This window comes from Passer montanus, unplaced genomic scaffold (genome assembly GCF_014805655.1).
Source record: "Passer montanus isolate IOZ18808 unplaced genomic scaffold, ASM1480565v1 scaffold21, whole genome shotgun sequence".
Taxonomy (NCBI): domain Eukaryota; kingdom Metazoa; phylum Chordata; class Aves; order Passeriformes; family Passeridae; genus Passer; species Passer montanus.
The window spans coordinates 359,954-376,801 of NW_024366703.1; the positions used below are offsets into that span (position 1 = coordinate 359,954).

General features: G+C 55.4%; 2 protein-coding genes across 7 annotated transcripts in view; both read left to right on the plus strand.

Moving 5' to 3' along the window:
- Positions 1 to 4,071, plus strand: part of GBF1 (golgi brefeldin A resistant guanine nucleotide exchange factor 1) — a 101,280-nt gene extending 97,209 nt beyond the window's left edge. For all 6 annotated transcript variants that reach the window (XM_039708758.1, XM_039708760.1, XM_039708761.1 and 3 more), the window contains 6 exons: positions 117 to 247; positions 598 to 699; positions 1,271 to 1,384; positions 1,618 to 1,795; positions 1,995 to 2,132; positions 2,444 to 4,071. In XM_039708758.1, the coding sequence (XP_039564692.1) occupies positions 117 to 247; positions 598 to 699; positions 1,271 to 1,384; positions 1,618 to 1,795; positions 1,995 to 2,132; positions 2,444 to 2,730 (950 nt within the window). In that variant the 3' untranslated portion in view covers positions 2,731 to 4,071. The remainder of the gene's footprint in view (positions 1 to 116; positions 248 to 597; positions 700 to 1,270; positions 1,385 to 1,617; positions 1,796 to 1,994; positions 2,133 to 2,443) is intronic.
- Positions 4,072 to 7,563: 3,492 nt separating this feature from the next.
- Positions 7,564 to 16,760, plus strand: TMEM150A (transmembrane protein 150A). Its single transcript, XM_039708786.1, has 7 exons — positions 7,564 to 7,721; positions 9,547 to 9,594; positions 11,710 to 11,781; positions 11,925 to 11,992; positions 12,120 to 12,247; positions 13,097 to 13,274; positions 15,057 to 16,760. Exons 1-7 carry the CDS (start codon positions 7,642 to 7,644, stop codon positions 15,299 to 15,301), a joined length of 819 nt encoding a protein of 272 aa, XP_039564720.1. The 5' UTR covers positions 7,564 to 7,641; the 3' UTR covers positions 15,302 to 16,760.
- Positions 16,761 to 16,848: the final 88 nt, after the last annotated feature.

Genomic DNA, 16,848 nt, shown 5'->3' on the forward strand with positions numbered 1-16,848 from the left:
GATTCTTTTTTCCCCACAGAGAGTTTTTGATCTTTACTTGACTTTTTACTCTAGACTGGGGAAGTAGGGATGTGACACTCTCCCTGTGGGGTCTGCCCTGAATCCCTCTCTTGCAGGTATTGCCTGGCTGTGCTGTGATGCCCGACGCCAGATCCGGATGCAAGCACTCACTTACTTGCAGCGGGCCCTCCTGGTACATGACCTGCAGGCCCTGGATGCCCTGGAGTGGGAGTCCTGCTTCAACAAGGTAACCACCTGCCTGGCATGGGCATGTGAGCAGGGCAGCGTTGTCATGAAGAGCAAAGGTATGTGCAGGAGTGTTGTCCTACTTCAGCACTGTCTTCTTGAGAAGCTTGTCCAGTGCAACAGACAAGATGTTCACTATTCTGGTCCTGTGAAAAGTTCCTCTTTGCTTAGGCTTCTGTAGGGCCTTTTAGAGTATTGAGGTGAATCCACTTGTGCCATCCTCTTGCTTTCATCATGTCCTCTGCCTAGAAGCCACCAGTCCCTAAAGGCAGTGCCTTTCTGTAAGGCTGTCTTTTAAAATCTCATCAGTCATTTTTCAGCTCTAAAACATCCATGTGTTGGATCCAACAGGTGCTGTTTCCTCTGCTAACCAAGCTACTCGAGAACATCAGCCCAGCTGATGTTGGTGGGATGGAAGAAACTAGGATGAGAGCCTCAACACTACTCTCCAAGGTGAGCACACCTCTGCTGTCTAGGGAAGATCAGTGGAAACCATGTTCCTTAAGAAAACCAAACTGCTGTGTTTGCTTCTCAGCATCTCTAATCTGGACAGGTGTCAGAGTGCTAGTTTGACTGTTCAGTGCTGGGCTTCTTCACCAGCTTCTGCTGCTGGGACATGCTTCTTTGCCAAACTGTCTCCATGATTCTAGTCCTCGGAAGAGTTGTCAGGAAGAGGTTTGTGACTTTATGATAGAGAGAGAGAAGAATTTCACTCAACATTAGTTGAAGACAGTCTTTTCTTGGGGTGAAATGATGCATGTCACAAGCTGATAGTTGTGATCTGAGGCAGAGGTCTGGAAGGGCTAGAAGACATGGACATGTGCAGTGGCCATCCACTAAGGAGACAAGATCCACTCCTTCACATACACACCTCAGAAGAGTGGCGGCTTGTGGCATCCTCAGGCCAGTCCTGTGCATGTTCCCAGCCTGCCACAAGGAGGGGGAATCCAGATTTGCGAGACTGGCTTGTCAGTGAGCAGCAGCCCCTATACTGCTTGTTGACAGTAGTTGTGTTTTTTCCCAGGTGTTCCTACAGCATCTCTCCCCACTGCTCTCACTGACCACCTTTGCTGCCCTGTGGCTGACCATCCTGGATTTCATGGACAAATACATGCATGCTGGCTCCAGTGACTTACTGGTAAGTTGCTGGATGCAGTCCTTTGGACAACCATTCATCGCATTTTAACCTTCTAAACTTGAAAGGTGTTTCGATTTGGTGCAGATTTTTGGGTTTTTTAAAAACTTTTTATTCCTTTCTAAACCATTTTGTCGCATGGTTTCTTGCCCTGGCCAGTTTCCAAGGCAGCCCATTGGCTGTTTCAAGCTTTGGTTCATTGCTTTCTGTCCATTCTGTGTCATCTCTGTTTATAGCTGGAGGCCATCCCTGAGTCTCTGAAGAATATGCTGCTCGTAATGGATACGGCTGGAATATTCCACAGTGCCGACTCACGGACAGGATACTCAGATCTCTGGGAGATCACCTGGGAGCGCATTGACTGTTTCTTACCTCGGCTGCGGGATGAGCTCTTCAAACAGACAGTCATCCAAGGTACAAGAGGCTGGGGCACCTTAACACAGCTTTTGGAGCAGTACTTGCACCTTGTCCAGTACCCAGCAGCCACACTGCCTTGATGCTGATGAAATGTGTTGTAGGAGGCTGTGGGAACTTGGCACAAGGGCAAATTGAGGGATGGCAAAAGGAGTGAGTAAACTGGTGTATGGTCTCACTGCATGTTTTGTCTTCCTAGATCCTGTCCCCAACATACCAGTGGAGCAGCAGCATCAGAAAACAATAGTGTCTGCACTGCCCCCTTCTCCTGTGGGGGATGTGAGACCATCCACCCACGTGGCTCCTTTGGAGAAGCCATGTGAACCAGGTGTCAGTGGTGAGTCCTGTTGTCTTTTTACTGGAATCACTTTCCCAGCATGGTGACATAGATCTGTTTTTCCTTGCTTTAGCATGATCTCTGGTGACCAGAGTGAAATGAAGTGTCGTGCTTCCATACAGATAAGTTGTTGCTAAGGATATTGGGGTGGGCAGAATGCCTACAATTGACCCCTGCTCTTCAGGGCCTTGTATGAAGGGGCAAGTCTGAAAAGGCCCCTGAGCTGATTTTTAGCCCTGCTTAGTTTTGAGCTAATAGGTGACTTTGTCAGGACCTGTGTAAGGATCTATTTTGTCTGTTCCTTCTTCCAGAGTCTGAGAGAGCCACTGCACCTGCCTCACCTGCCAGCAGCACCTCTGCCTCTCCTTCCTTCCCAGCATCAGCTCCAACAAAGTCAAGCCCCGTTACAGACATACCTCCTACAACAGCACAGCCGCCGCTCATCCTGCAGCCTCTTGCCTCTCCCCTGCAGGTTGGGGTGCCACCTATGACTCTTCCAATCATTCTCAACCCAGCCCTAATTGAAGCCACCTCTCCTGTCCCCCTCTTAGCTACTCCACGGCCCACTGACCCTATGACAAGCTCTGAAGTCAATTAGTTGGACGATGTTGGAGAACTGTCTGCTGATGAGGCTCTGTGGGTGGAGGATACTGGCCAAATGTTCTCTGGTAGTGGTCATGTTTGTTTTAAAAGATGATGCTAACCTGAGCAGAAGGGCTGTTGCCACAGTCCTCTGGAGCATGTCCCATCCTGCTCCCTTCTTGTGGCATCACCTAGAAATCTGCCCAAAAATCCCTGTCTCCTTGGAGGAGTGCCCAGTTCCACTGACCAGTCTCCTTCCTGCCTTTGCAATCTCAGGGGCCAGGCAATGCCTGTGCCCAGCAGCCTGGGACCAAGCTGCCACCAGTTCATTAGTAAAGAGGGAAAACTTGTTGATGTGACACCAGAGAGGGGCTGCAGTACAGGACTGCCTCTCAGGATTACTCAATCCAGTCCCTGGGCAATTCCCCAGCCATTCCCTAGCTTTCCTGCTGACTCTTCTGGTTGTACTGCTTTGTTTGGGATCTGAGCACGCCTGGGTTCAGCAGGTAGAGAATTTTATTAGAAACATGGATTGATTACAGTGCAGCTCTCAGATTGCTGCATAGGACTTCTTGCCTGCTGGTACACGCTTTCCTTCCTGCAACACGGATGACAGCAATCCCCAAGCCAAATAGAGATCAAGTAGTAGGCGAGTCTGATAGGGGCTTTCATCCCTGCTCCTGTAAATGTAATCAGGCTTTCTGGTTGGCAAAGGCAAATCCAGAAGGCTCTGCCTAGCTGAGTAGATGAGATGCTGAGAGCAGAGCACCATGGCCATGTCTCACACAGCACTTGTGGGGCAATCATGTATTGTTTGCCACTCGCTGCACATTGATCTCTGGGTGACCAGCCCCTTCCTTAGGAGAACATCCCCTTCACCTACAGATGTGGGGATCTGTGGCACCTGCTGGCAGATGCTCAGCAGGTCTGCAGTGGTTTCTCTTGAAAGCTCTGAAGAGCTCACACCCTTCTGCAGCTTCTTGTTGGGATGCCATGTCCTTCTACCCCCAGAAGGCCCCTGCAGCTGAGGCCCTGGCAGTGATTCTTGTGCTTCCATCTTGCCGCAAGGACATCCCGCTCTTCCCCCGCTCGTGCCCAGAGCAGAGCTGCTGCCTGGCAAGTGCTGCGTCGCTCATCCTCCTCCTGCTCCCTCGACTAGTTGGCTAAATTCTCAATAATTTCAATCTTGGAAATCCCTCTGGTGACTGAGAGGGGCATGGGTGGGACTCCAACCCAGTATATCCTGTAAGGAGAGGAACCTGCAGTTGGTGTGGGAATACAACCAGTGTACATACCGAGTAAATGGCTAAAATCCAATGGACTTTTTACAGTGTAATAAATACATCCTGTAAATGAATGTTCTGGTGTTGTGCCCCTTTTCTGTCATGGAACTTCGGCTCAGAGCTTTGGGAAAAGGGGAGTCTGTTTGTCAAGGTGTTGTGCCCTGGCTTCATATACCAGTGCTCTGTCTGGAGGGAGCACAGGGGGACTTGTCAGCTTGGGGTGGGGGGCTGCAATGGAGGTTAGCCATCAAGGGACTAATCAAGAATGGTTCCCATCATGGACAAAGTAGAGCTGTAGTAGTGAGATTGGCTCTTTCAGATGGCAGTAGTTTCACATGGGCTGTAAAATTTCTGGTGTTACATTGGTGTATGCTCATGCACCACTAGGACTGAGGGCAGAGATGAGGGCTGAGGAGCAGGTGCTCTACTCATCTGGTCATGGTGCCAGAACATAGACCTTGGCGACAGCTCTGCTGACATTGGTGATTCTCTGACGAAGAAGAAATCCTTGCTTCCATGGATAGGACTCAGAGCTGGGGAGGGTGTTAGAGATGCTGGGCTCTTCCATGGCTAGTGCTTGCCATGGCTTTGAACAACTACACTTCTCTCCTGGTATTTTCTACTTTGTTTCATGGCAGGATCCACGCAGTGCCACAGTCTCCTCAGAGCTGTGTGAGGCACCAGTGCCTTCTCTATTGCAAGAGACTTAGAGACTTGGTAAGGAGGTAAAAAATTGTGAGTTTGTTTAAATTGCATGAGAAAAGGTCTAAATATTGCATAATGGAAAAGTAATGTGCATTTATTTATTCCTAGTAAGTCCTGGTAATAAATCCTTGTTCCCTATCCCCATTTCTACCATTCCTGGAATATTTTTGCTGCTGCAGCTGTCTCTTCCTCGCCCTCCACTGCCTGTAGATTGTGTCTTTCCAGCCCTCAGATATTTTCATTAATCTATTTGAGTCCTTATGTTGCTCATGGTGTGCTTCTGTATCCAGCCCCTGTCTCTGTCTTGTCTTTTTGAGCCTTCACTTCTATTTACAGTTCTGTTTTTCTGCTTGTTGAAAGCTTTAGATGATTAACTCTTTGTAAACCATTGCTCAGTTGTCAAGTGCTTGGATGTCAGGACTGCTGCCTCTGATTCCCCAGGCCCAGGTGGTCCTCTGACTTTTTGGGGTGATGTCAGCTAATAGCAAAGCTCCATTTTGCCAGCTGCCTTCTGATAGCTGTTTTGGGCATATGCTGTGTTTTAACACATGCTGTGTTTGCAAACCCAGCTTCTACTAAAAGCATTACATCTTAACTCAGACAATTATGGTGCAAAGCAAACGCCACTTGAGAGAACTGCAGGAAGTGGGCCTAGAATGGAAGGAATGTTGACTGGAAAGACAGAATTGCACTTTAAACAGTTTTCACTAGACTGTAAATAGGAATGGACTGGAAAACCAGAAAAATAAATCTTTGAATGTTGTTTGGATTTTGCAAGATGAGGTTTAATGCTACAGAGAAAAAAAAAAAAATCAGGGAAAGTATTGAACTGAAAGAAGATCAGAATCAACTGTCAGGTAGCATGTGCTACCTGATATGTTAATCAGTACGTCTCCTGAACTCTATTTGTAAGGTAAATTGCATAAAAGCTAGTCATACTACTAATGGCTGCTGGTGAGGAGTGGTGTTTGCAACTTAGATTTGTCCTAGCAGATACTTTTTCTAGTCTTGGACTTTTCTCATTTTTACTCAGGGTCTGACTAAGTATTTTCCAGAGGAGGCTGAACAGACTTCACTGTGGTTTGGATTTACCTGCCTCTTCTGTTCCCATTTCTATCAAAGACTTCTACTGCTAAAACAGAATAGAAATATGTACTGGGATTTAGCATGTGCCTGTAGAACACTTTACTGTGGAGCTGCTGTTTTCCTCATTGTATGAAGCTTACTACTGTGGGAAGTCCTATGGAATGATAAGCCCTGACTGTAAAACATACATTTGGCACTGAAACTTGTGAAACAGAAGCACTGCTGCTTTCAATTTCAATTTAAAAATTGGGTCTGAGCATACTCAAAAGGTCTGTAAGAAAGATTTCCAGGACGTATCAACAGTGAGCTGGCTTTTTTGGAAGCTATTATCAGTCCTATAAATGCCAGCCGTTGAACTCCTCTGGAAAAATGTATGCCTGTTACAGAGGGTAATGTGTTCTGCAGCCACAGTGCCTGGGATTTTCGGCCCAGCTGCGCAGAAGGCAGCCCGGCGGGCCCGTGCTTCTCGCCTGTGGCGCTGCAGCGAGCCGCGCCCGCCGCGGCGGCTGCAGGCCCGGGCAGCGGCCCCGCTCCCGCTCCGTGTGGGGGCTGCCGGGACAGCGAGGGCCGGGCTGCCGCCGGCGGGCGGGCAGGAGTGCACGGCGCGGCTCTGGGAGCACGGCCGGCTCGGCAGCGCAGCTCTAGCCCCGAACCGATGGCTGAACAGCGAGGAGACAGCCCGGGCCCGTGAGGAGGCTGCCTGGGGCGCAGAGGACGATGCGGTCCCCAAGACTACAAGTCCCAGTGTGCAGTACTGCCCCTGCGGTGCAACCAGCGCCCTGGCCCGGGGGAGCAGCCGGGGCTCCTCTCCCACACAGGCCAGGCTCAGAGCTGGCCCGGGCAGCTCCTCGCGGCAGAAGCCTCTCTCTCAGGCTTTATGAGCACCAAATGCTCCGTTCTCAACGGGTGTGCACACCGCTTGGCGATGGAGGATGTGTTGGGACTTGAAAACATATAAACATATCCCCACAGGCAGTCAAGGGCAAGAGGGCAAGTTATTGCTGCTTCCCAATAGGGAAATGTGACGGCTGTGGCCTTACCACAGGCCTGCCTCTCTGCCAGGGGAAGCTGTGCTTCCTTTCCTCACGTTTTCTGTGTAAGAAAAATGGAAATTTCTCTGGGCAGTAGGATTGGTGGTTGGCTGCTAAACTTAACCCTTAGTTGTAAAAAGTGTCTGGGAAGAGAGAGGTGACCGGGTCAGGAGTGTGTGTGGGCACTGGCTGGCAGCGTGGCTGCAGCCATTTAGTGAGAGCACAAGGTCAGTCACTCCTGGCGTGCAAACAGAGCCTTGTCCTCAGGAGGGAATGCTGAGCCCCATGGAAGAAGAGTGAAGTAAGCAAGGTCTTCTCTGCCTGCCTCTCCCTGTGGCAGTACTCCTGCCTCGTCCTTTGACAGCATCCTTTCGGCCACACTTGCAGGAGCCCACACTTCTGCGGATGTGGGCCCCGGGCTGGTGTTCGGGCAGAGACAGCATCCCCTGGAGCTGAGAGGGGTGAGGCCCCCAGCCCTGCAGCCGGCTGTGGCTGCCCGAGTCAGCCTTGGCAAAAGCTGTTCGGGCCCGCAGCTCCCGGCAGGAGTGTTCTCTGCTGAGCTGTGCCTGCCCTCCCCGGCGCTCTACGGGAGCCTGTCCCTCGCCGCGGCTCAGCCGAGCGCGCTGTGGGGTGCCCGCCCCGCCGAGCCCGGCGTTGCCGGCTCCGTGCCGCGCTGCTCCCGGCTGCTCTCCCCAGCACCGACGGCTCCCCAGGCCGGCAGCGCGGGAGAAAATATTTGGCTCCGGCCCCGGCCCCGTCGCCCATGGCGAGCGCGGCCCGGCGGCGGCCCGGCGGCCCCGCTCGCACATAGCCCGGCGGGGCATGCCCGGCCCCAGGATGCCGGCCTGGGGGATCCTGCCCGTCACGCTGCCTGCCTTCACCATCACCGGCATGTGGATCGTGTGAGTGCCCCGGGGTCGCCGCCAGCCCCCCACCCACGGGCGCTGGGGCCGGGGCCCGGGGCGGATGCTGCGGGATGGCTGAGAGCCGGGGGGTGGAGGATGCTTTGGAGCGCGATGCTGCGAGGTGGGATGCAGCGGGCTGGAGGTTGCGGGGAGCCGCTTTCCTCCGTCATGTTGGGGCACTTCTGGACACTCAGGGGCTCCCACACCTCCCTGAACCCCCACAGCCGCCTTGCGTGGTCCCCGCGTCCCCTGCAGAGCGCTGGCATGTGCCTCCCAGTCCTTAAATCCCTGACACCCTGCGGAATCCCGCGCCCCTGTCCCGGCGTGAGTGCGGCAGACGCTCAGGTGGCTCGGGAATGGTTCTGGGAGCCGCGCCACCAGCCCAGGTACTGCAGCGCCAGGGCTGCCATCCGTACATCGGCACCATCCCACGTGGTGGGTGAATGGATGGATAGATGGATGGATGGGCCTTGTGCAGGGAGTAGAGGCTGTGTTACTTGGGTGAGCAGTACTAGTCCACCCCAGCAGTCCATTTCTCAGGCCTTAACACAGGTGAGCAGTGGATGAAGGACTTTTATCAAAGGTATCAAGAGGTTCAATATAGGTGCTGGGACTTACTGGGGTGTGGGATGGAGCAAATGCGCCCCACATGCACGCAGGTTCCTCCAAGAGCTTCCTCCTGAGGTATTGCCTGTTCTGCTTCATGACAAAGCCGAGTGTTGAACCTGGTGCTAGGAACTTAAGCTGCAAGTTTTTCCCTCGGACACCTTGCAAAGCATGGGCTGTCTCCTGTGAGTGACCCTGGGGGGCAGTTGCCCCTCCAGACCAAAGCAGCACAGGTGGGAGCTGCTGCTTATGTTCCTCACAGCCCGAGCTACCCTGGGAGTGGCCCTTTGGAGTCATGTGCTGGGAGATGGCTCGGTGAGGGGTCTGCTCCTTGGTGGCTGGGGGTGCTGTTCCTTGGTTTCCCCCACCTGTCCTGCTCTTTGCCTTTGTTCTGGGATCACCCATTTTGCAGCCCAGCTGTTACACGGCCAGCTAGGGAAGGAGAGGAGTTTTCATACTGGTGTTGGGGCTTATTTTTAACCTGAGCTGTTCACAACCACCAGTGATTTGAACAACAGGATGCTGCCCACTGCTGTGGCTGCCGGGCAGGAGCGCTCCTCAATGGCTGGGGTGGGGGCCATGGGCCTGGGACCCCTTGGAGTGGAGCAGGATTCATGTCATGGACCCCCTGTTACACTGACTGAGGCACAAGGGTGACTCCACACTGAAATGATTTATGGAACTGATCTCCCCACAATGCCCTCCCAACACACTGGCTACTTTTCCAGACTTCCTTTAGCTCCGTTGCTGGCCAGCCAGGGGCTGGGGGAAGCACAGCAGAGCTGGTGCCATTGGGTGTCACCTGGCACAGCTGTAGGCTGGTGGGGAGCCCTGATGCCAGGGGCCGGCCGGGGAGGCTCCATGACAGAGAAGTGCCCCAGAGCCCGTGGAGCACAGCAGCACAATGGAGAAGAGGCCCCACAGAAGCAGCTGCACTGAACTGGAGCAGGAGGTGGCTCTCAGCAGGGATGGGGGTACAAGGCAGGGGAACCTGCTTCCAGCAGTGGCAGTTCTGTGGAGCATGCACTTGTTTTTCTTTTTCCTGCTTTGTAAAGCTGGGAGGTGCCACAGGATGAGTGCTGGCCCCTGGCAGGCAGTGAAGGCCTGTGTCCTCTGCTCTGGCTGCTAGTCCCTGGGGCTGCTCTGGATGCTGGCAGGGAAAGGGGATGCAGGGAGGCGGGTGGCTGTGGTAACCCTGTTGTTGTCTCTCCTCCAGATATGCCATGGCACTGTCCAACAACCACATCTGCCCTGTCCACAACTGGTAAGGCCTGCGGGGAAGCAGGGGCTTTTTGGCACATTCTGCCTTGATCAAAGACCTCATAATGCCAAGTCCCTCCATACCTGTCCCACTTGAAGCGTGCCAAGCTGTGTCAGACCACTGGGTAGCTGAGGCAGTCCCTGCACCATGACTGTGCTGCAGGGGGGTTGGGGATGGTGGGAGCATTAAAGTGGCACAGAGCTACCTTCTTCCCCAGCAGACGTGGTGGTGATGGGGTGCAAATGCCACAGGGCACGTGCCTCCTGCCCAGCTGAGTGGCTTTTGGGAGCAGAACAGCTTGGGGTCGAGCTGCTGTCAGGCTGGGCTGCCCTCCCTCCCCTGCTGGGACTTGTCTGTGGTAACAGCTACCCTGGTGAACAGTCCAGCCTCGCTGCAAACCAGGCGGGGAGAAGGAGGCCTTTGAAAAAACACAGCATGGAGAAAGTATGAAAATAAGTGGTCAGGGAATTACAGAGGGCTATGTGTCTCCATGGAAAAGGTTGTGACTTGCTTGCTTGAGGCTAAATCTGGCAGTGCCAGGGGGATGGGATGGTCCTGCAGCACCCAGACACCCCATGGGCAGAGCTGCCTGCAACACCCCCAGCTGGGGGATGAGGCGTGGAAGAGACAAGGGCTGGGAAAAGAAACACTGTTTGGTCTCTTGGCAACTCCTTCTGCAGGGTTTTTGGCTTGTAGAGTCGCCTTAAAAATCTGCCCAGAAAGATCCATGTTAGTTTAATTCTTGCTGGAGTGTTTGAAGAAGTAAAAAAAAAAAACCTGCTGCCATTTCCTGCCTGATGGCTGATTCTGCCCTGGGAAGAATGTGTGTGTTGGGTTGTCTCTGCTGCACAGCCAGCCCTTAATGACAAATAATGCTTCACGGCCTTAGGCTGCTTGCTTTAAACAAAATAATAATAAAAAAAACCCTCCCAAACCAAACACAGCCCCAAGAGCAGCCTTTGAGGAGGCCGTGGGGCTCCATGCCTCGCCTGGGTTTAGTGGTTGGAAAACAAAGCCACCAGTAAACTGAGGAGACTGAAAAAACATCGGAGCTCAGCCCAGCCCTTTCCAAAAAGGCTTTTTAACCATGTGCTTGCTGCATAGCTGGAGGTGGTGGATGGACAGCCTGGGCGAGGGACAGGGCAGCACTGTCTCCCCACAGTGCTGTCCCCCCTCAGTCTGCCCCCCCACCGTGGGACTTGGGGTGTCTGAAGAGGCCCTTTGGGGCAGAGAACTTTGCACTCACTGCCTGTGGTGTGAGCAGGGGCTCCACTGGGCCATGCCAGGCAGAGGTGCTGGATGCCTGGGTGATGCTGCAGCAAAGAGGCACACAAAAACCCACTTCCAGTGTGTGGCAGCTCCTGGGTGAGCTGTGAGGGTGAGGGGGCTTGAACCCCTGTGGTGGGACAGGTTGGGGTTGCAGGCAGCAGCTGTGTTACAGGAAGGGCTGATAAGAGCTCGGGGTGCTGGACTCACGGGGTCTGTGGGTGCATGAGGTGCTCCCAGGGCACTGTAGGGTGTGGGCAGCAGAGCCCTGCCCAGCCTGGCAGTGCTGGGGCTGCCCCGGCTGCACTGCTGCTGTGCCTGGCTCCAGGGCAGCCTGGGGGCTGGCTCTGGTCACGCTGTCCTTCAGGCGGTGCCTCCCAGCTCCCTCCTTCCCTCCTGCCCTCCCAGGTGCGGTGGCACTGCCCCGGGGGTGCCTGTGGCTGTGGGGGCCATTCCCCACACAGCTCAGCATTCCAACCCATCCCCTGCAAACCTGGAGCTGTCAATGGCTGCGTGCCCACCTTTACTGGTGTTTCCATCCCGGGAATGTGTGAGGGGGCTGGCAGGTGGGTGCTCCTGCTCCTGTCTGGGTGTGGGGCTGCCAGAACCCGTGAGCCCTCACCCCAGCCCGCACAGCCTCTGCCCTGCCATGGCCTCTGCCTCCCAGGCTGGGGTGAGCAGCAGAGGCAGCAGGCTGTGGGAACACAGGCATGATTTTACCTGCCGGGCAGTGGGTCACTCCCTGGAGGTTGTGGGCACATCCCTGGGTTTGGGCTGCACTTGCAGGGCAGGAGACAGGAGGGTCCTGGGCAGTGTCTTGGCTCTCCTGACCTGTTCCTGTGCTGCTGGCAGGAGTTACAACCAGTCATGTGACATGGACGGCCCCAGCTCCTGCTGCACGCTGGACCACATCCCCCTCGTCAGGTGAGCAGCTCAGGGTGGGGGCACGGGTAGGGCTGCTCTGAGACCCCTCCAGGCAACCCAGGAGGGTGTCCTGTGGAGGGAGCCAGGCACACACCCCAGTGCCCCCTGTCTGAGTGCTCTGTGGGTCTTGTTTGTCCCCACAGCAAGTGTGGCACCCTGCCTCCCGAGAGCTGCTTCTTCAGCCTCATCTGCAGCCTGGGCTCCTTCATGGGTGAGTGTCTGCTGCCGGGGAAGCAGGGCTGGGAAAGGCTGCCCTGCACCCGCCCCGGCATGGGGCAGCAGTGGGATGGATGAGGGGGCCGCAGACAGTGGCGTGTGACTGTGCTTCCCTCCCGCAGTCATCCTGGTGGGGCTGCTGCGCTATGCCCACCTCCTGGAGCGCCTGGGGCCGTCCCTCCTCAACACCCTGGGGCTGGCCACTGGCTGGGTCTGCGCTGCTGGCCTCACCATGGTTGGCAACTTCCAGGTAAGGCATCTCAGGAGTCCCTGGGGTAGGGGGGCAGGAGGGATTGGCTGGAGCAGGGCAATGGCTGTGCTCAGCAGGGTGGGGTTTAGGGCTGTTGGTTTGGTTCAGTGTCCCATCCATGCAATCCTTTCCTTCCCCGGAGTCAGTGCTGTGCTTCCCAGGGTGCTGGGTGTCCTCTTTGTGTATTCATACTTCAAGTCCAGATTAAGCTGCTGGGTTTAGTTAAACCCTTACCTGAGCCCCCTCTGCACTGTCTGTGCTCTCCATGGGCACATGCAGGGGCAGGGACATGCTGTTCAGGCTGCTCCTGATCCTGCCCAGGGGGTGATGCCAGGAAACTGTCAGGGCAGAGCCCGTGCTCACGGGGAGCGGAGCGCGCCCAGGCTTGGCAGCGCACGGCGGTGCTCAGCCCCTGCCTGCTCTGCCAGGCCCCGGGCTCCCGGCAGCCAGTCCCTCCTGCTTGGCAGGAGAATGCTGCCCACACCAGCCCCGGGAGAAGCTTTGCAGGCCCCGGTCCCCCTGGTGGCCCAGCCACGGTGAGCAGCGCTGGGCTGTGACCCTCAGGAGGGGTGCAGGCAGTCCCTGATGTTGCTCAGGGCAGAGGGCAGCCCCTGGGCACAGCAGGGCTGCTGGCCCATGGATAAAAGAAACAGAGCTCTTTGAGATCCCAGCAGTAGATGGTGGATCCAAGTCTGCCCTTCAGCCAGGAGTCGGGCACAGGGTGAGCTGCCTGGACCTGCTCCCAGCACTGTGCACCCCTTCCTGGGCAGGAGCACGGCTCCTGGAGCAGAGTCACGCTGTGATAGGCAGTGTCCCAGGGTGTTGGCACTGATGGTTTCTTCCCCACAGGTGGATCACGCCAAGGTGCTACACTACATTGGGGCGGGGGTGGCCTTTCCCACCAGCATGCTGTTCCTGCTCCTGCAGTCCATCCTCACCTACCGCATGGCCAAAACCCGAGGGCAGTACTGGACCGGCCACTTACGTAGCATCCTCACCACTGTGGCCTTCTTCACCCTCGTCTTCAGTATCCTGAAGGGTGTGGGAAGAAGATTGGGAATAGGCTGGTGAAAGGTGGTCCTTACAGTGGTGTATATGGCCCAAATTCTCTATCCCTTGGTCTGGCAATGAGGCATGGTGCCAGGAGAGGAGCTGGGCAGGGCACTGAGGCTGGGCAGCTCACTGCAGGTGTAGGCTAGAGGAGCAGCAGTACCAGGGCTGGGCAGGGGCTGAGGAGGGGGGGGGATGCTGGTCGGTGTCTCTTGGGGTGCTGGCATGTCCCAAACCAGCCATGCCCTGGCTGCTGCAGCCCGGCCACCACTGCAGGCTCCAGTCACACACCACCCAGGTCTGGTTAATTGTTGGGCTTGTTTAGTGGGACAGAGGTATTTTGAACCCTTGGCAATGCAAAGTCCATCTGGGTTACCTCTCTGACCGAAGCTGAGTACAAAAGTGCTGTGTGCCGGTGCCAGGTGGTGCATGGCAGCACCTCTGTCAGCCAGAACTCCTGGGCACTCGCCGGCCAACCTGCCCATGGGCCAAGGAAGGGTTTGGTGAGCAGGTACCAGGGTCTGCAAACACTTTACCAGGGAGGGAGGCACGGCATCAAGTGGGCTGGAGCTCAAAGAATGGTCCCAAGTGTGTGGCTGAGGAGTGAGGAGCTTATTTGGGACTGAGGTTGGGGATAAATTGGGAAACAAGGTAGTGGTTATTGGGCAGGAAGGGGAAAAAGCATGCAGTGTCCAGATCCCAAAGAGGCTGGCTGGGGTCTGGCTGAGGCAAGCCACACAAGAGGAGCCTGAGGGTGCTGGCAGACTTGTCACATGTCAGAGGGTCCTGCTTTGTCACCACAGCAGGCAGGCAGGCTGGGAAGCAGGTGAGGAGCTGGGAAAGGCAGGACTGCTGCAGGGCCATGCCAGCTGGGAGGGACAGGAAGGGCATGTGAGGACAAGGAAGACAGGACTGGTGCCCATCTGCTGTGGCCATTGTGCTCTGTAAGCTCTAGGACTGGCAGTGGGCAAGCAGGGAGCTGTGATGTGGTCAGTGTGGGGAAAGGGCTGGGATCTTTCCTGATGGGATGGGGGGAGTGAGCAGAGGGCTCTACACTGTACAGGTCAGGTCCCTGCTTCGGAGCTCTCCCAGACCTTGGAGAAGGCATGGTACTGCTGGAGGCTTCACCTGGAGGGCTGGGGAGTGTACCTCCTCCCCTTACCCACAGTAGCTCTTGCAATAGGTTTCCCTGGAGATTTTTGGTGGGGATGAGAGAAGGATAAAGAAATTCTGGTAGTGGTAGGATCTGGAGAAGAGGGAGCAGGCCTCCTTTCTGGGGTGGGCCAGCCTGCGGCACAGAAGGACAGGAGGTGCTGCAGGACTGGGATGCAACAGTCCAAACCCTGTTTCAAAGGCTGAGTTTTATCATCTTTGACTGCATCCTGTGAGAGGATGGAGACCACCAGCCTGACTTGAGGAAGAGGCAGGGAGTGTGGGGGAGCATCTGGGCACCTGGCTTTCACTGAGACCTGCAGCCTGAGCTCGTCCTGCCCTGGCCTCTTCAGATAATCCCAGCCTGGCATCAGTGCAATGATTTACCAAGGCTGGTTTGGGCATGTGTGCCACCTGTGCCAGGGCCCTTCTGGTGCTGGGAGAAGCATGTGGGGGTTTCTCAGTGTGTTGGTTTCTCAGAGTGGTGGTGTGTTTCCTGCAGAGGATGGGTGCTCACGTCCATCCCAGCATGCAGTAACAGTGGGACATGGCCCTCCACGGGGTGATTTGGGTTCAGCTGTGCTATCCTTGACTTGGATACTCTCAGGTGGCGTGTTCTTCATCCAGGAGAGCTTTGTGCTACAGCACGTGGCTGCCTTGTGTGAGTGGATGTTCATCATTGATGTCCTGGTTTTCTATGGCACGTTCACCTTTGAGTTTGGTGCCATCTCCACAGACACCTTCCTGGTCCTGCTGAAAGCCAGCCGGGCCCCCAAAAGTTACAAGGGTGAGAGCAGCCTGTCCAGTACAGCCCACATCCACAGCCATGTGGAGGGCCTGGCTATGGCCTGAGCCCCACAGGAGGCAGCCCATAGTGGAGACCCCAAACTGGGCTCTGCCAGTGACTCCCCCCCTTGAATATCTCTGAAAACCCCGCTGCTCTGTGTGTGTGTGTGTGTGTTTATGTGTGTGTTTGTGCAGGTGTGTTTATGTGTTTGTGTGTGTGTGTTATGTGTGTGTTTATGTGTTTGTGTATGTTTGTGTGTGTGGATGTGTGCTTGCAGTGCCCTCCACTCTCAGCAGGAGCTCTCAGTGTCCAGTGCTCCTCTGGCAGCTGCTGCCCCTGCAAGAGCTGTCCCCTCCCTGCCCTAGGGTTTGGGGTCACTGCTGGGGTGTGGGGATGCCAACCTGGTGCTATCAGCAGAGCCAGGATCTGCCCCTGAGGCTCTGGGGTAGCCTGGTCTGAGTCGGGCTGCTGAAGGCAATCATACTGAGGCTTCCTCCTGTAAGGGACATGGGGGAGCAGGGGGCTCACTCTCCCTTCACCACACAAGCCTGGTGTGCTGGAAGGGGATGAGATCTCTGTTATTCCCTCGTCCACAGCCTTCCAGCTGGCTACTGTGACTGTCAGAGGAGCCAAAAACACAGAGTGCCTTTTCCCTTTCTTGGGCAGTGTCTGCCCTGCCGGTCTGTCTGCAGCCCAGTGAGGATGGCAGCAGGGGGTCTCACTCTGCTGCAGGCTGACACCGGCAGCCCCAGCTGGACTGTGCTGACCCCCCCGCCAGGGCTCTCACTGCTCAGGGCTTTCTATGCCATCACTCAGTGGCTTTTCCTGCTTTTTGTCAGCTTGAGAATTGCTGAGGCAGGTTTCACCTCCCTGGTCACAGCATTTCCCTGCTTCCAGCTGGTTTGGGAAATGAGTCTTCAAATTTACCATCACACAGGGGATGTCCTGCAGGCACCGTGCCTGCTGAGCAGGGGACTTCTGCTCTGTGCCACTGCCAGCCCGAGCTGCCCTGGGGAGCGCAGCCATGGAAAGGGGAAGCACTGCTGTAGGAACAGAGGAGTTGTGTGCCCCATTCTTCTGGGACTCCCAAATCCGTGCTCTGGTGCCTTGGCCGATGCCTGCCTGGCGGGAGCTCATCCCGCTCAGCCGCAGCATCCTTGGGCTGAGGTGAGCCCGGGGTGTCCTGGGCACGGGGTTGAGCTGTCGAGGGGTATGAGTGCTGTGTGTGTGTGCATGTGTGTGTATGCATAGATCTACAAATATATATATATATACACACACACATATATATATATATATAAAATCCCCTTGTCCCTGGAGAGGGGCATTTACTGCTGCTGCTGCTGCTGCTGTGCGCATTGATAAGTTGGGCTTTCCTGTTTGCCCACCTTTTCCAAACCGGCCTGTAAATCCACCAGTATATGTAGTTCAAAGAGGAGCCTTTCTGACTTTTGTATCTAATATATTTTTTAAAAAGTATATATAAAGACAACAGTGAATTTACAATAATAAAAGTGAAAGTCATCCGTGGGTGAGGCAGACGGTCCTTCCCCGCTGGAGTAGCAGCTGGCCTTGGGAATGGGGTGCAGGGTCCTGTCCCGCCCTCGGGGGA